This window comes from Onychostruthus taczanowskii, unplaced genomic scaffold (assembly GCF_017590055.1).
Source record: "Onychostruthus taczanowskii isolate IOZ18803 unplaced genomic scaffold, ASM1759005v1 scaffold97, whole genome shotgun sequence".
Taxonomy (NCBI): Eukaryota; Metazoa; Chordata; class Aves; order Passeriformes; family Passeridae; genus Onychostruthus; species Onychostruthus taczanowskii.
The window spans coordinates 248,995-260,917 of NW_024507768.1; the positions used below are offsets into that span (position 1 = coordinate 248,995).

Consider the following 11,923-nt stretch of genomic DNA (forward strand, 5'->3'; position numbering starts at 1 on the left):
AATCACAGAACTGTTAAGGTTGGAAAAGACCTTTGAGATCATTAAAGTCCAACCACCAACCCAGCCCCACCACTGTGATCACCACTAAACCAGGTCCTCAAGTGCCACATTCACATTTCGAACACTTTCAGGGATGGTGACGCCAACACTTCCTAGACTTCAGGAATTAACAGGAGTGAGACCATGAAAGAACAGACACAAATGGCTTTAAACAAAGACTGGTGTATTTGCACTAGACTGGTTGATACAGAGGATGCCTGAGGGATGAGTTGTCAGTCTCAGCAGCAAATACAAATATATTTTAATTAGATAAAACTCACAAAGGATAAACACTTATTTTGCGGCGTTACTGTGCGAAACCTGAAGTGTACTGCACAGGCAACCCCACCCCTCTCTTCCCAACCCTTTTTCCTTTGTGTATTTAAAAACAAGGAGACATGAGCCAGTTTAAGAACCAGAACCTGCAAGGCGCCCAGTGATAACCAAGTGCAAACAAAGCAAAGGGAGTTCACCAAAGGAGGTTCACTTTGTAGTGAATCTGTGTTCCAAGATCTGAGAAAGGCATATGTCTCTCTCTTCGTCCTCCCCTTCACAGAAACTGTTATGACTGCTAGTTTTGATGTCAGAGGGGGAAAATAGTAATGCAGAGCAAGCATGTAGAAGAGATTAATTCCAAAATCCCTTCTAAGCATGACAAGAAACTGTCCACAACTGAGACAAATGGAAAGGATTTTTTCTTTCACTTTGGTGCAAGTTTATTTATTTTGTACACTATCCATCCATACACCTGTGATACAAATCTATGAACCTGCCACAAAGCATTAAAGCACAACATACCTATTATTTTGTAGACATTTGCATTTTTAACCACCATCCAGCCCTTGTGGATCAGCAGTAACTCATCTTGTAGTTCTGTAAAAATGCAGATGTCTGGTAACCGTACGTACACGAGGGAGGGGAGAAGAAAGATGTTCACTTTTAGGGAACATGGCTCAAATCTTCAGATTAAAAAAAAGTTGCGTCCCCAGAAGAGCTGGGTCAGCAGGGAACTCTGTAAAGGATCCTGTAAACTCATTTTCTATAGCAAAATCTAAGCCTGCAGATATCTGCTTTGTGGAGGCTGGGAATAAGGATACACGAGGACTCACTGTCTTGCACTTCCTGTGTCTTGCAGTGCCATGAGCTCTTGGCAGGTTTGACAAACTTACTGGATACCTGGAGTGCTGGATACAGGTGAAGGGAACGCTCTGCACCCTCTCCTGGGGTCATAATAGGGCTTTTCCAGCTAGGAAGTTTTCCAGCCAGTGACTGAAAACAGCTATACTTCTGAGCCACGAATGGCTGAATTTAAATGACCTATTAAATGCAGCTACAACAGGAAGTTTATGTGGCAGGAAACACAAAACACAAAGACAACTATTTGTTCCACGGTTCCCTCTCAGGCTAGAAAACCTGTTAACTTTGAAAGCCCTAAAAAATGCTGCTGTGGTTTAAAAACCATCTACTTGGCATAGGACCACATTTGTTTTTTTTGCACATGACTGTTTCATACACCTCCTTGTTTCTGCATTAAGCATTCTGCATCTCTTTGCCAATCTTGTAGCTGAGGATTTTGTTCCAGTCAATCTTGGTGCGGGTGACGGGCAGCTGCCGGCGTAAGGCTTTGAAAGTGGTGTCTGACATAGTCTGGTAGTTTTCACTGATTGCTGTCTGCAAGGGCAAGCAGATTTGGTTAGGGCACGCATAAAACACTAGGAGACAGCTCAGCTTGGTGTTAAAGCCACAAACTCCTTTCTGTAAGGTGTAAGGCACACTATTAACTAAATTAACAATGCAGTCATCAGCGTGTGTGCAAGTCAAAGGTTTTCTGTTCACCTGCCCTGTCATGTAGCAGCATCTCCTTGGGTCTTTCACTGACTTCTCTCTTTCCAGTCTCCTTGCACAGAGGCTGGGACAATGCACAAGCTGTTGCACCAATTCCCTCCTCAGAATTTTTAACTGTCACAGAGGAAAATACATTGACTCACCCACTCCCCTCCCATGCTCCTTCCAGGTATCATTTGTAACCCTTTAAAAAAACCATACAGTAAAGCTGATAGTTAATTACAACACAGCTTTGTAACTGTAACTGTACAGCTTTATAACTGTATTTTTTAAACAAATGCTACTACCCTTTTCTAAGTAATTCTTACAGGCAATACCAGATTCAGCCAGGAACAGAACCAGAGGTCAGTTTTCCATGTTTCCACTAACTGCAAATGGAGACTGATATGATTCTATGCTTTATTTAACTACTACTGGTCTTACCTGGTACTCATTTTCTGCATTTTCTATGATCTTAATAAACTCCTTAGCAGTTTGGACATCACTCTGCAAAGGAAATAAATAATTGCATGTTTAAGAGCAACTTACATAAGCTACACAATAGATTTCTTCTCAAATGATAGGCTGAGTATAGATAAAGTAGGTGACATCATCAGCTTATGCCTTGTGGTTATAGCTGGATTCCTTTCCCTTACTACATACTGGGTAGAGCTTGTGCTCCAAACTGGAACAGAGCTGCACCCTAGTGAGCAAAAAGGAAGTGGACCTTCATGGTAAAATGATTCACTTTGCAGCTGCTGCTCCCTCTACCATACTAGAGGATTTCTTGATTTCCCTTAGCATATGTCTCTGTTTCTTTCCCTTGCACAGAGATAGAAAAGCATATTCTGTCCTTTTTAACCCTAACTTCCAAGAGAAGCTTCCCAATACAGACTCTGTAATAAGACTGAATTTTAAGCAGTTGGGAATCTGGGATTCCTACGTGACTCTAAACGCCACATTTACTGTTCACCCTAAAATTACTTTGAAGTCAAGAGAATGAAGTCAGAGCAGTGCATGCTTCATGAGCTATTAAAGGAATGAAAACAGTTGCTTATCATAAAGACCTTTTAGCATACTTACTGACACCTGTACAGAGTCCTGAATGTCTTTGTGACTAACCAGCTGGACGTTGCCATCTTCATAGTAATGCACCTGGACAAAAAGACAGAATGCAGGTTTTATTATGACTACTCCCTCCAGAATTCCTGACCCCCCAAATGCTACTAAAATGGCACTACAGACCATAGTGGCAGTCTTCTCTGCTTACATGGAGACTAAAAGCAGGATGGATTTTCTAAAAGGTTTCGTTCTTTGTCAAGACTGTTCAAGATTCTGTTAATCAGTGAAAGCCCAGAGCTGACGTAAGAGCAATTATAAAAGACTCAAGGCAGAGGTTTTAGCCCTATAAAGTGAAGCAAAGTGGAGGCCTATAGGGTAATGCTACATAATAAACCACAGGCCAGATCTGAGACTATTCCTGGAATACTAGATTTAAGAATTACTTTGCTGAATTGTTTAGTTTAGTAACATCCTGACTTGAGAAGGACATCTCTGCAGCATTTCAGGATCTTTCTCTGAACCAAATGCATTTGTGTAAGAGAAGCACAATGCAGCTTCTCCTGTCACTGCAGGGAAGAATAACTCACCTGGATTTTGAGCACTGCAGCCACCTGAGCTGTTGGTGGTGTGATGGTAAACTTCCATTCTGATCTCCAGCGCCCGTTCCTAAAAGCAATCAAAGCACGAAAAACTATTTCCAAGAAGCTCTAACAGCAAAAAGAAGGAAATTAACAGCCAAGTTATTTCTGATGTTGTCTTATCACCACCACCACATGGGATTTAGTGCTTTAGATGGCATGGAGTTAAATTTCTGCAGCCCAGCTGAATATAATGCAGTTTCAGTACAAAGAAGCTCCAAGATGTAAAGGAGTATCTATCCAGCTCTGCTAATGCCTTTTCCTCCACAGAGGTCACAGGAAGAGTATGGTAAGTGCCAAGGGGGCTGCAAGGAAAACAGACTACACAAGGAAAAGAACTCCTTGGGAAGCCCAAAACTCCCTGTCCTTCAGACCGTGTCAGAGCTAGAGGATGGGTTGGTTTGAGGAACCAGGCAAAGAAAGAAAACACACTGTGTTGAAATAGTCTTACCAGAAATTTTTGGGCTGAAACTGGTGGCTCTCAATACAGGCAATAATTGTCTGCTGTCCATCTATAGATTTACCATAAACCTGTATTTAGAAAAAGAGTTAAAAAGGCCCAAGAGCTAAGGAAAGCCATTCTTCATCTCTGTTCTTGGCAGCAGGGTGCAGGCTGCTGCGGTGGTACCTCACCGGGAACATGCACCACAAGTTACATTGTCCAACACCTCCCCTGGCAGGCATCTTATTATGGGTAGGTGTGAAGGTGCTTGGCAGTCATGCCTATAAAAAGGGTCTAATTCATCTTTACCTCTGCGTGCATACCAAGATAGCTGCACCCTCTTTGGAAAAATCATTCCAAAGTCAGCCAAAATGCTAGAGAGAATGGAGAATTCCAACAGCTCTGCCCAGCTCTGGGACTGCCTGACTCAGAGGCACACACTTTTGGGGAAACAAGACGGATACTCAACAGTGCAGAAGCCATTGGGGTAATGGTCTTTGACGTAGGCTCTCAGGGCGCTGTCACAGGCATCTCTCCATTGTTTTAAAGCCGACTCTGTGTCCTCGGCCTGGGGGTCACTTGCTTCTTTCCTTAAGTGATCAAACTTAAAAGAAAGCTTGTTTCTTGGGTCTAAAAATCTGCCATTGCCCAGATCACCATGTTCTGTGATTAAGACCTGGAATAGAAGTTGAAATGATGATACATTTAGGCTGATGTAGATGTGTTATTTTGCATTTTCCCCTACTTGCAGATCAGTGTTACAACAGGTTCTTTCACTGAGCTATAAGGTCACATGAAGAAAAGCAAAAATTTTCGGTAATAATTTAAATTAGCAGTTGTTGTGAGGCTGAAGGTAACTCTGTGCTCTCCACAGTAATACTGCACTTAGACTTCTGTCCCAGAAAAGGCTGAACTATAATAATGTATATATTTGGCTTAAAATTGGGTATCCTTACAATAGAAGCAGGTTGCTTTGCATTTAAATTGATTTTAGCTGTTTTCCTTGTTTCTAAAGGAAACAGAGACTTTTACTCTGAAATCTACCATTTGTTGCCATGTTCCATGTTTTGCAATAGCTCTACTTCTGGGCAAGAAGGGTACACAGATGTGACTACTTCAAAAATACACCAACTAAAGCAGACAGTAAAGCAGCATTGCACATTCCCTTCTTTTTTCTTTTTCACCAATATTGACTTTATTGGGGTGGGTTTTTTGGTTGTTTTTTTGCAGGTCGTGCTGTAACTTTCTCATCAAAGCTATTTCTATGAACAGCCCTCTTAACATATGCCTCCCATACTCCCATAAACATATCTGGGACACTAGGAAAGCTGGGTCAGAGCTCAGCTCAGAGAACAGAGCAGATGGTCAGGCAGCTTTCTGGCTTCTCTACCACTTGCTGTTTGTTCTAAAAAAAAAGAAAGAATTAAAAAAAAACCCCTGAAATAACGCTGTTTGTTCTAAAAAAAAGAATAAAAAAAAAAAACAACCCTGAAATAACTTGTTTTGGTGGCACAGACTGGATTGTATTAGGTATAATCACTACACCAAATCAATGATTTGGTATAAACAAAGATTGTTTTTTAGGGTGGCTAGGAATGGATTAAAATTGCAGAAAATAAACCAAACAAACTATTAAGAATCTATTATCAATTGTCAGTAGGAACTGTAAGCAAGTAGCAACATAAGGATTTGTAAGTCAGCTTTAAATAGACAGTAATCTTTAATCACTCATACTCAAGTCAAATTCCAGTGACTTCAGCACAGAGCTCTAAGGAACAATGAACTGGATTTACTAAGTAGTACGACACAGAACTTGGAGAACATCTTGGTTATGCTTTGTTCTTATCAAGGAAAGTTTGTCACAGTGATATGTGGGGGAAGGAGGAGGGCTGGTACCTTGTGAGCAGAATGAGTGAGTCAGCTGATGGTGACGTTGACTTGTGAGCCAACATCCTGATGAAAGAACATTTTTATTGCTTGTTCACAGTGCAAGTGTACAAAGTTTCCTCTCACCTGATCCTCGTACCCTTCTATCTTCACCGGAGTGAACTGATCCATGTTGTACTGTGCAAATGCACTGCAGAGGACCAGAGGAACATGAACTTTAGCTGCACGTGCACATTTATCCTGACTCAAGTAAGCTGTGTGATTACATTACAGCAAACATCAACTTAACTGGGCGAACAACACACACAAGCACCGTTAAAAGACTTTCCAGTACCTTTTATTGTAGATAGCTACAAAACCCCAGATCTAAAACCAGGTTTGTTTAGCGATGGCCAGGAAAACAGAGTTCAAAAGTAGAACAGCAGATAGCCTGGGGAAATGTGAGCAAGCCAAGGCAAAACAGGAACACCCCAGATACAATTTAAACAGCAGCAAGGTAAACAAATGAACAGACGAATATTTACAACAATTTTCTTATGTAAAGACTTGCTGACTGACACGTCACCTAGCCTGAAATAGATCTTAGCATCAAAAAGCCTGTTTGTGTAATCTTTAAGCACCTTCTAATAAAGCTGTGGAAGTAAACAACAAATTTTGAAAAGTTTTTATTGAGGGCAGTTATTTTTCTAAACTTAGGCTACGGATTAATCAGTGTTTCAGTTACTCACTTTATAAATCAGATGATTCAACATGTTCAGACATTTCTGCTCTGCAGAGTGAAACTTTTTGGCAGAATGCCTTCCTGTCAGTTTTATACAGCACAAATTCCAATTCAGGGCTTTTAAAAAGAATCATCCACACCTTTCATTATGTATTTTGTTAGGTGGGCTAAGGAATTACATAAGATTGCTCTGAATACAGCAAATGGTTCTCTTTGTCACAGAATGATGGGTATAAGAAAACAGAAGGATCTCTGATGGTAATTTATGTTTGAAATCTCAGTACTTACTGTGCTGCTCCTTCCCTGAGAAGATTGTCATTGTTGAGCAATAACCGGACATCTGGAGAAGAAAGGTCCAAGTGTGTTACTGGATTTTTTAATGCACTTTGTTTTCAACTGTACAAATGCAAACATTAAAAGATGAAATAATTTCATCAGGCAGAAGCAGTAAGGAAGGACTGCATGCTTTCCCTAGCCACTTAACCTTCAAAGCAGTATGGTGTGACACAGCCTTAGATTCTCATAATAGATGAAACGTGAAGAAAACACCAGAGATAATTTTTTCCTTAATTGCTTACCATTGAATACTTCATTGAACTCTCCAGGGGGTGCATGAGTGATGAATTTTGCAGCTATACGCACCTACAATGAAGCAGAAAAGTAATTAAAGACAAAAGTAACTTACTGAGTTCACACATATCGAAGCAATTCGCCAACAAAACCAACTCTGAAGTGACAGAAGGTGGCAGATTTAGGGAGAAGTCTAGGCATGCATTGTCAAGGTAGAAATAGTCTTGTAAGAGTGCTCAAAGCAAGGCTGGACAGGGCTTGCAGCAACCTGGTCTAGTGGGAAGTCTGGATGATCTTCAAGGTCCCTTTCAACCCAAACCATTCTGGGTTTCTGTGAAGGCACTGAACTGTGATGATGAAGGCATCAATAACTGAAACAGCCAACTTTCAATGTCCAGAAACTCTGAATCTGGAAAAGAAGAACCCTGTCTCTTCTAGAAGTGTAATAAAATTGCAATGTGTTCCGAAATCCAATATACACATCTTGCACTGTTAGAATTTAGGTGGTCCAAATATTGATTCTGTTGGAATTGGTAAGAGTTTATGGTTTTCATTATAAAGTCTTTTATGGCTTTTACAGGACCAAAGGGAATAGAAAGATCTTGGAAGAAATGAAAAAGGAAATGCCACAAAATTAAACCTCTCCCTCAGAATAATAAAAACATCCCATTTCCTCTGACAGCTAACATTTCCAGCTAACAAAGCTGACCAAAGAGCCTCTCTGGTCTAACAAGACATTTATTGAAAGTGACTGCAGAATTGCTCATTACAACTCTGATTACTTTCTACTTTTCATTTTGAGCAGCAAAACAAAGAATTGTGTATATATATATATATATATATATATAACTGCTTCACATGAGTTATCACCAGAGCTGGAAATAACTCACTTCTCTCAACAGTCTTCCCTGTTTGAATGTGAAATTGTTTGTATTCTTTGTCACATAATTATTTAAAGCAAGCCATGAAAAGAAATAAACACTTTTCCAAACAAAAGGTAATTGCCTTATTCCAACAGGATCAAGTAACAACTCTGCCTTAACTGGATTGAGCTTCAGATAAAAATAGACTGCCTTCCAAATTAGAAATGATTTCAAAAAATAGATATAAATTATTTGTGGCTGAAGAAATTAAGCAATACAAAAAACACATTAAAAAGACAGTATCTTGTGTAATTGATACAATGCAGGACATAAAACCATTTTATCTTAATTTTCTGGTTTTAGGTTGGTAAGTGTACAGTAATTCTAAAAATGGAGCTCTTAAACTGAAAACTTTCACTATTTAAAGAGCTGTAATTAGCACAGATTGCTGCCACAATATTGTCGAATTTCTCTGTCAGAAATTTGGGTGGTGATGAAGAGAGCCTGGCAGTGGTTTAGAGACCCTGCAGCTCAGTGCACTTTGCTCAGAGTCTGCCCCAAAGAGCTGCAAGATTTCTGAAGGGACACCACGTGCTTTTCTGAGCAAACACAACTGTCAGCACAGCACAGAATATCAGTGTGCTAAAGCTCCCCCAAGTATCTACCACTAATGCCAGGATGCCCTGCAAATTAACTCCCCAGATGCACAGATTCTCTTTTACAAGGTGCTTCAACATATGGCAAAAAAGGCCTCTAAAAAGCCATAAAATTTAATGTCTTAAAAATGTATGCAATGATGACGTGGCTGCAGAGCATGAAACCCTTGCAAAAGGGGACACTGTTTTAGTAGGCTGAAGTTTAGATCAATGGATTCTCATAAGGAAATCCTTATGGGAAAAACAAACAAACAGAAAAAAACCCCAAGTGTTCAGTGAGAGATTTTTACAGTCTTCCACAAATTCTCTCACTTGGAAGGATGAAAAAAATTAAATCAGCACAAAAAGGCCTCTGCACTTCAATCAAACGTTATTACAAAGCCAGTTCTGAACCAAGCAAAGGCTGCAAGTGGAAAGTGTTCACTTGGATAATTATCCCTTGCCCTGCCTCTCACAGATCAATAAAATACAAAACATTTCAGTCCAACTACTGAAGTCAGGGGTGCAGGAGGCAGGCTGGGGAGTGATTAGTTTGAAATGTCAAGCACTTGAATGGTTGCTGGTTTTTGGAGCTGGTTGATTGGAGGGTGGTGTCAGGATGCTCCTCTGCAGAAACACCAAAATAGGACTTTCTGCAACCTGCCCCATTTCCTGGCCCCGGGGCCATTTCAGGTGTCACTTCAGCTCTGCAGCATCAACTTCCTGCTTCTAAAATGGGGAAGGTGTCTGAGGGGAAGGGAAGCTGCTCAGCCCTTAGCTTCAAGTGGCAGAACAGCAGCAGAGTGAGCGGGAGCAGAACAGGGGAGATTTCGGAGGAATTGATAAGAAAATCCCACAGTCACAGACTGGTTGGGTTGGAAGGGACCTCAAATCCCACCCAGTGCCCCCCAGCCATGGCAGGGACACCTCCCCTGTCCCAGCTGCTCCCAGCCCTGCCCAGCCTGGCCTTGGCACTGCCAGGGATCCAGGGGCACCCACAGCTGCTCTGGGCACCTGTGCCAGGGCCTGCCCACCCTGCCAGGAACAATTCCCAATTCCCCATCCCTCTGGCAGTGGGAAGCTGTTCCCCCCAGTCCTGTCCCTCCAGGCCCTGTCCCAAGTCCCTCCCCAGCTCTCCTGGAGCCCCCCCCGGGGGTGGAAGGGGATCCAAAGTCTCCCTGGAGCCTTCTCCTCTCCAGACTGGACACCCCCAGCTCTCCCAGCCTGGCTGAGAAATTAAAAGGGAATAAAGGAGTGAAGCCTGGAGGATGGAAGGAATTAATATCGTTGCTCAACTGACGTTTTTGGGTTTTTTGCTTTAAAGTACCAGTAAACTCAAACTTTAAAAATTAACATATATAAAGTTCTAGACTCATCTGAACAGTCACACTACAGCAAACCTTTGCTGCATGTTTCTCTTTCAGATCCTCCTTTAAGGTTATCCTTCTCTGCCTCTGTGGGGCATGGAGTTGGCTGAAACTGAGTGTTCTAAAGGCCACATCAATTCTGCTCTGGAATACTTATTTCAAACACCACCTAAAATACTGACTAACAGATGAACTGCACCTCAAAAGCCCTGCTTGTTTCACAAACGATGTCACCGAAATGAAGCTGAAAATGCAGTTTAAGGGGAAAATGAAAGCAACTGCTGGACTTGTAGGATTCTTGAAAATCCATGAGCCTGACAACTGCTGCAGGATGTTAAGAAACAAAGCAAGCACTAAGTGTAACACTGATGATGTAAGGAAGAGCAACAGTGCATTTTTAAACTACTGTGTGCAGACAACAGCGTACGACCTAGCAGAGAACTTGCAGTACGTAACTTTTCCACACTCCTACACAAGAACAACAAACTGCTCATTTCCCCCTTTCCCAAAATAATTAGGCTCTATTTGCTCTGACTTAGTCCTTTCCATCCAGTAGGATTCTCAGGTTCTACATCAAAGTCCCTGTCAGCAGCTGGGGTGAGCAGAAAATGCAACACCACACTCAGAGGGTGTTCAGGAGGTGAAGAGGTTGCAAAGTACCTTACAGACACCCTGGTTACTTTGCTGATTTGGGAAAAGCAGCGCAGAAAATACATTCCCACAAAATCATTTTGGTTGGGAAAGACCTTCAGGATCACCCGGCGACCCACCTGTGACTGACTGCCACCTTGTCAACAAGACCAGAGCACTAGGAGCCACCTCCGGGCCTTCCCTGACCAGGGATGGGAACTCCACCACCTCCCTGGGCAGCCCCTTCAGCGTCTAATCGCCCTTTCTGTTCAGATGCTCCTCCTGATGTCCAAACCTGCCCTGGTTTAGGCTGAGACTGCCCATTTTCATGGGCAACAACCGGCCAAGACGCATCAGCTGCACGGAGGCAATGAGGAAATCGGAAGGCAATGAGGAAATCGGAAGGCAAAGCGCTGCGCTGGTAAGGAACAGCTGGTCCTTCAGCCGGGCGGCGGCGGCCCGGTGGTCTCGGGAGCCCGCCCGCCTCGAAGCACTCGCAGGCCGGCACACCGGCACCAAGCGAGCTTGCCCGCCACTCCCCACCCGGTGCCTTCCCGGGGGCAGCGGCGCAGGCCCACAGCGGAGGGGCGGCCACCCCCTCCTTTACCTTCTCCTCATCCGACACCCGCTCCTCCAGGTCCGCCATCTTGGCAGCTGTGTGCCCGGCCCCGCGCAGGGCATGCCGGGAGCGCCGGGCGGCGCACAGAACGCGCTGCTGGCGCCATCTTAGCTGCGGGCAGACGCCGCCTGGCCGCCATGGTAGAAACGGGTGCGTTCTCGCGTTATCGGCTGACAGAACCGCCGCCTCCCGGTCATTGTGTGGGATACGTTCGGGCGGAGCAGCGGTGATGGACTCGACGAACAGGCTGCCCACAGCAGCCGCGCCCTGGTCGTCCCGGCCCTGTCTCGCCGTGCCCCGTGGGCTGAGACGGCCGGGAACAGTAAACCGGAAGCGCAGCTGCCGCCATCTTAGCTGCGGGCAGACGCCGTGCTGCCACCATCACAGGAACGGGCAGATTTTTCGCTGCCGGGAGCACGGCGGTGGCGGGACTGCCGCGTCCCGGAGCCTCCGGGCATCCCGGCTGTGCTGTGGGGGACGATCGGTCCGCGCATCGCCCTGGAGCAGCGGCGATGGGGCCGGTGAACGGGCTGCCCGTGCCGGCGGAGCCCCGCCCCGGTGCCTGTCCCGCCCCCGTCCCGGCGTGCCCCGGCGGCGGCGATGGCGGAGGGCAGCGGCGGCGCTGC

General features: G+C 44.1%; 1 protein-coding gene across 1 annotated transcript; it reads right to left on the reverse strand.

Annotated features, from left to right (window-relative positions):
* Positions 1-206: 206 nt before the first annotated feature.
* On the reverse strand, positions 207-11,435 carry CAPZA1 (capping actin protein of muscle Z-line subunit alpha 1). The gene is made up of 10 exons (XM_041427098.1): positions 11,286-11,435; positions 7,192-7,255; positions 6,902-6,953; positions 6,019-6,082; positions 4,475-4,681; positions 4,015-4,094; positions 3,513-3,591; positions 2,947-3,018; positions 2,308-2,370; positions 207-1,710 (listed from the first exon to the last, which is right to left on the reverse strand). The coding sequence occupies exons 1-10, from the start codon at positions 11,322-11,324 to the stop codon at positions 1,570-1,572; spliced, it is 861 nt and encodes a 286-aa protein (XP_041283032.1). The 5' UTR covers positions 11,325-11,435; the 3' UTR covers positions 207-1,569.
* Positions 11,436-11,923: the final 488 nt, after the last annotated feature.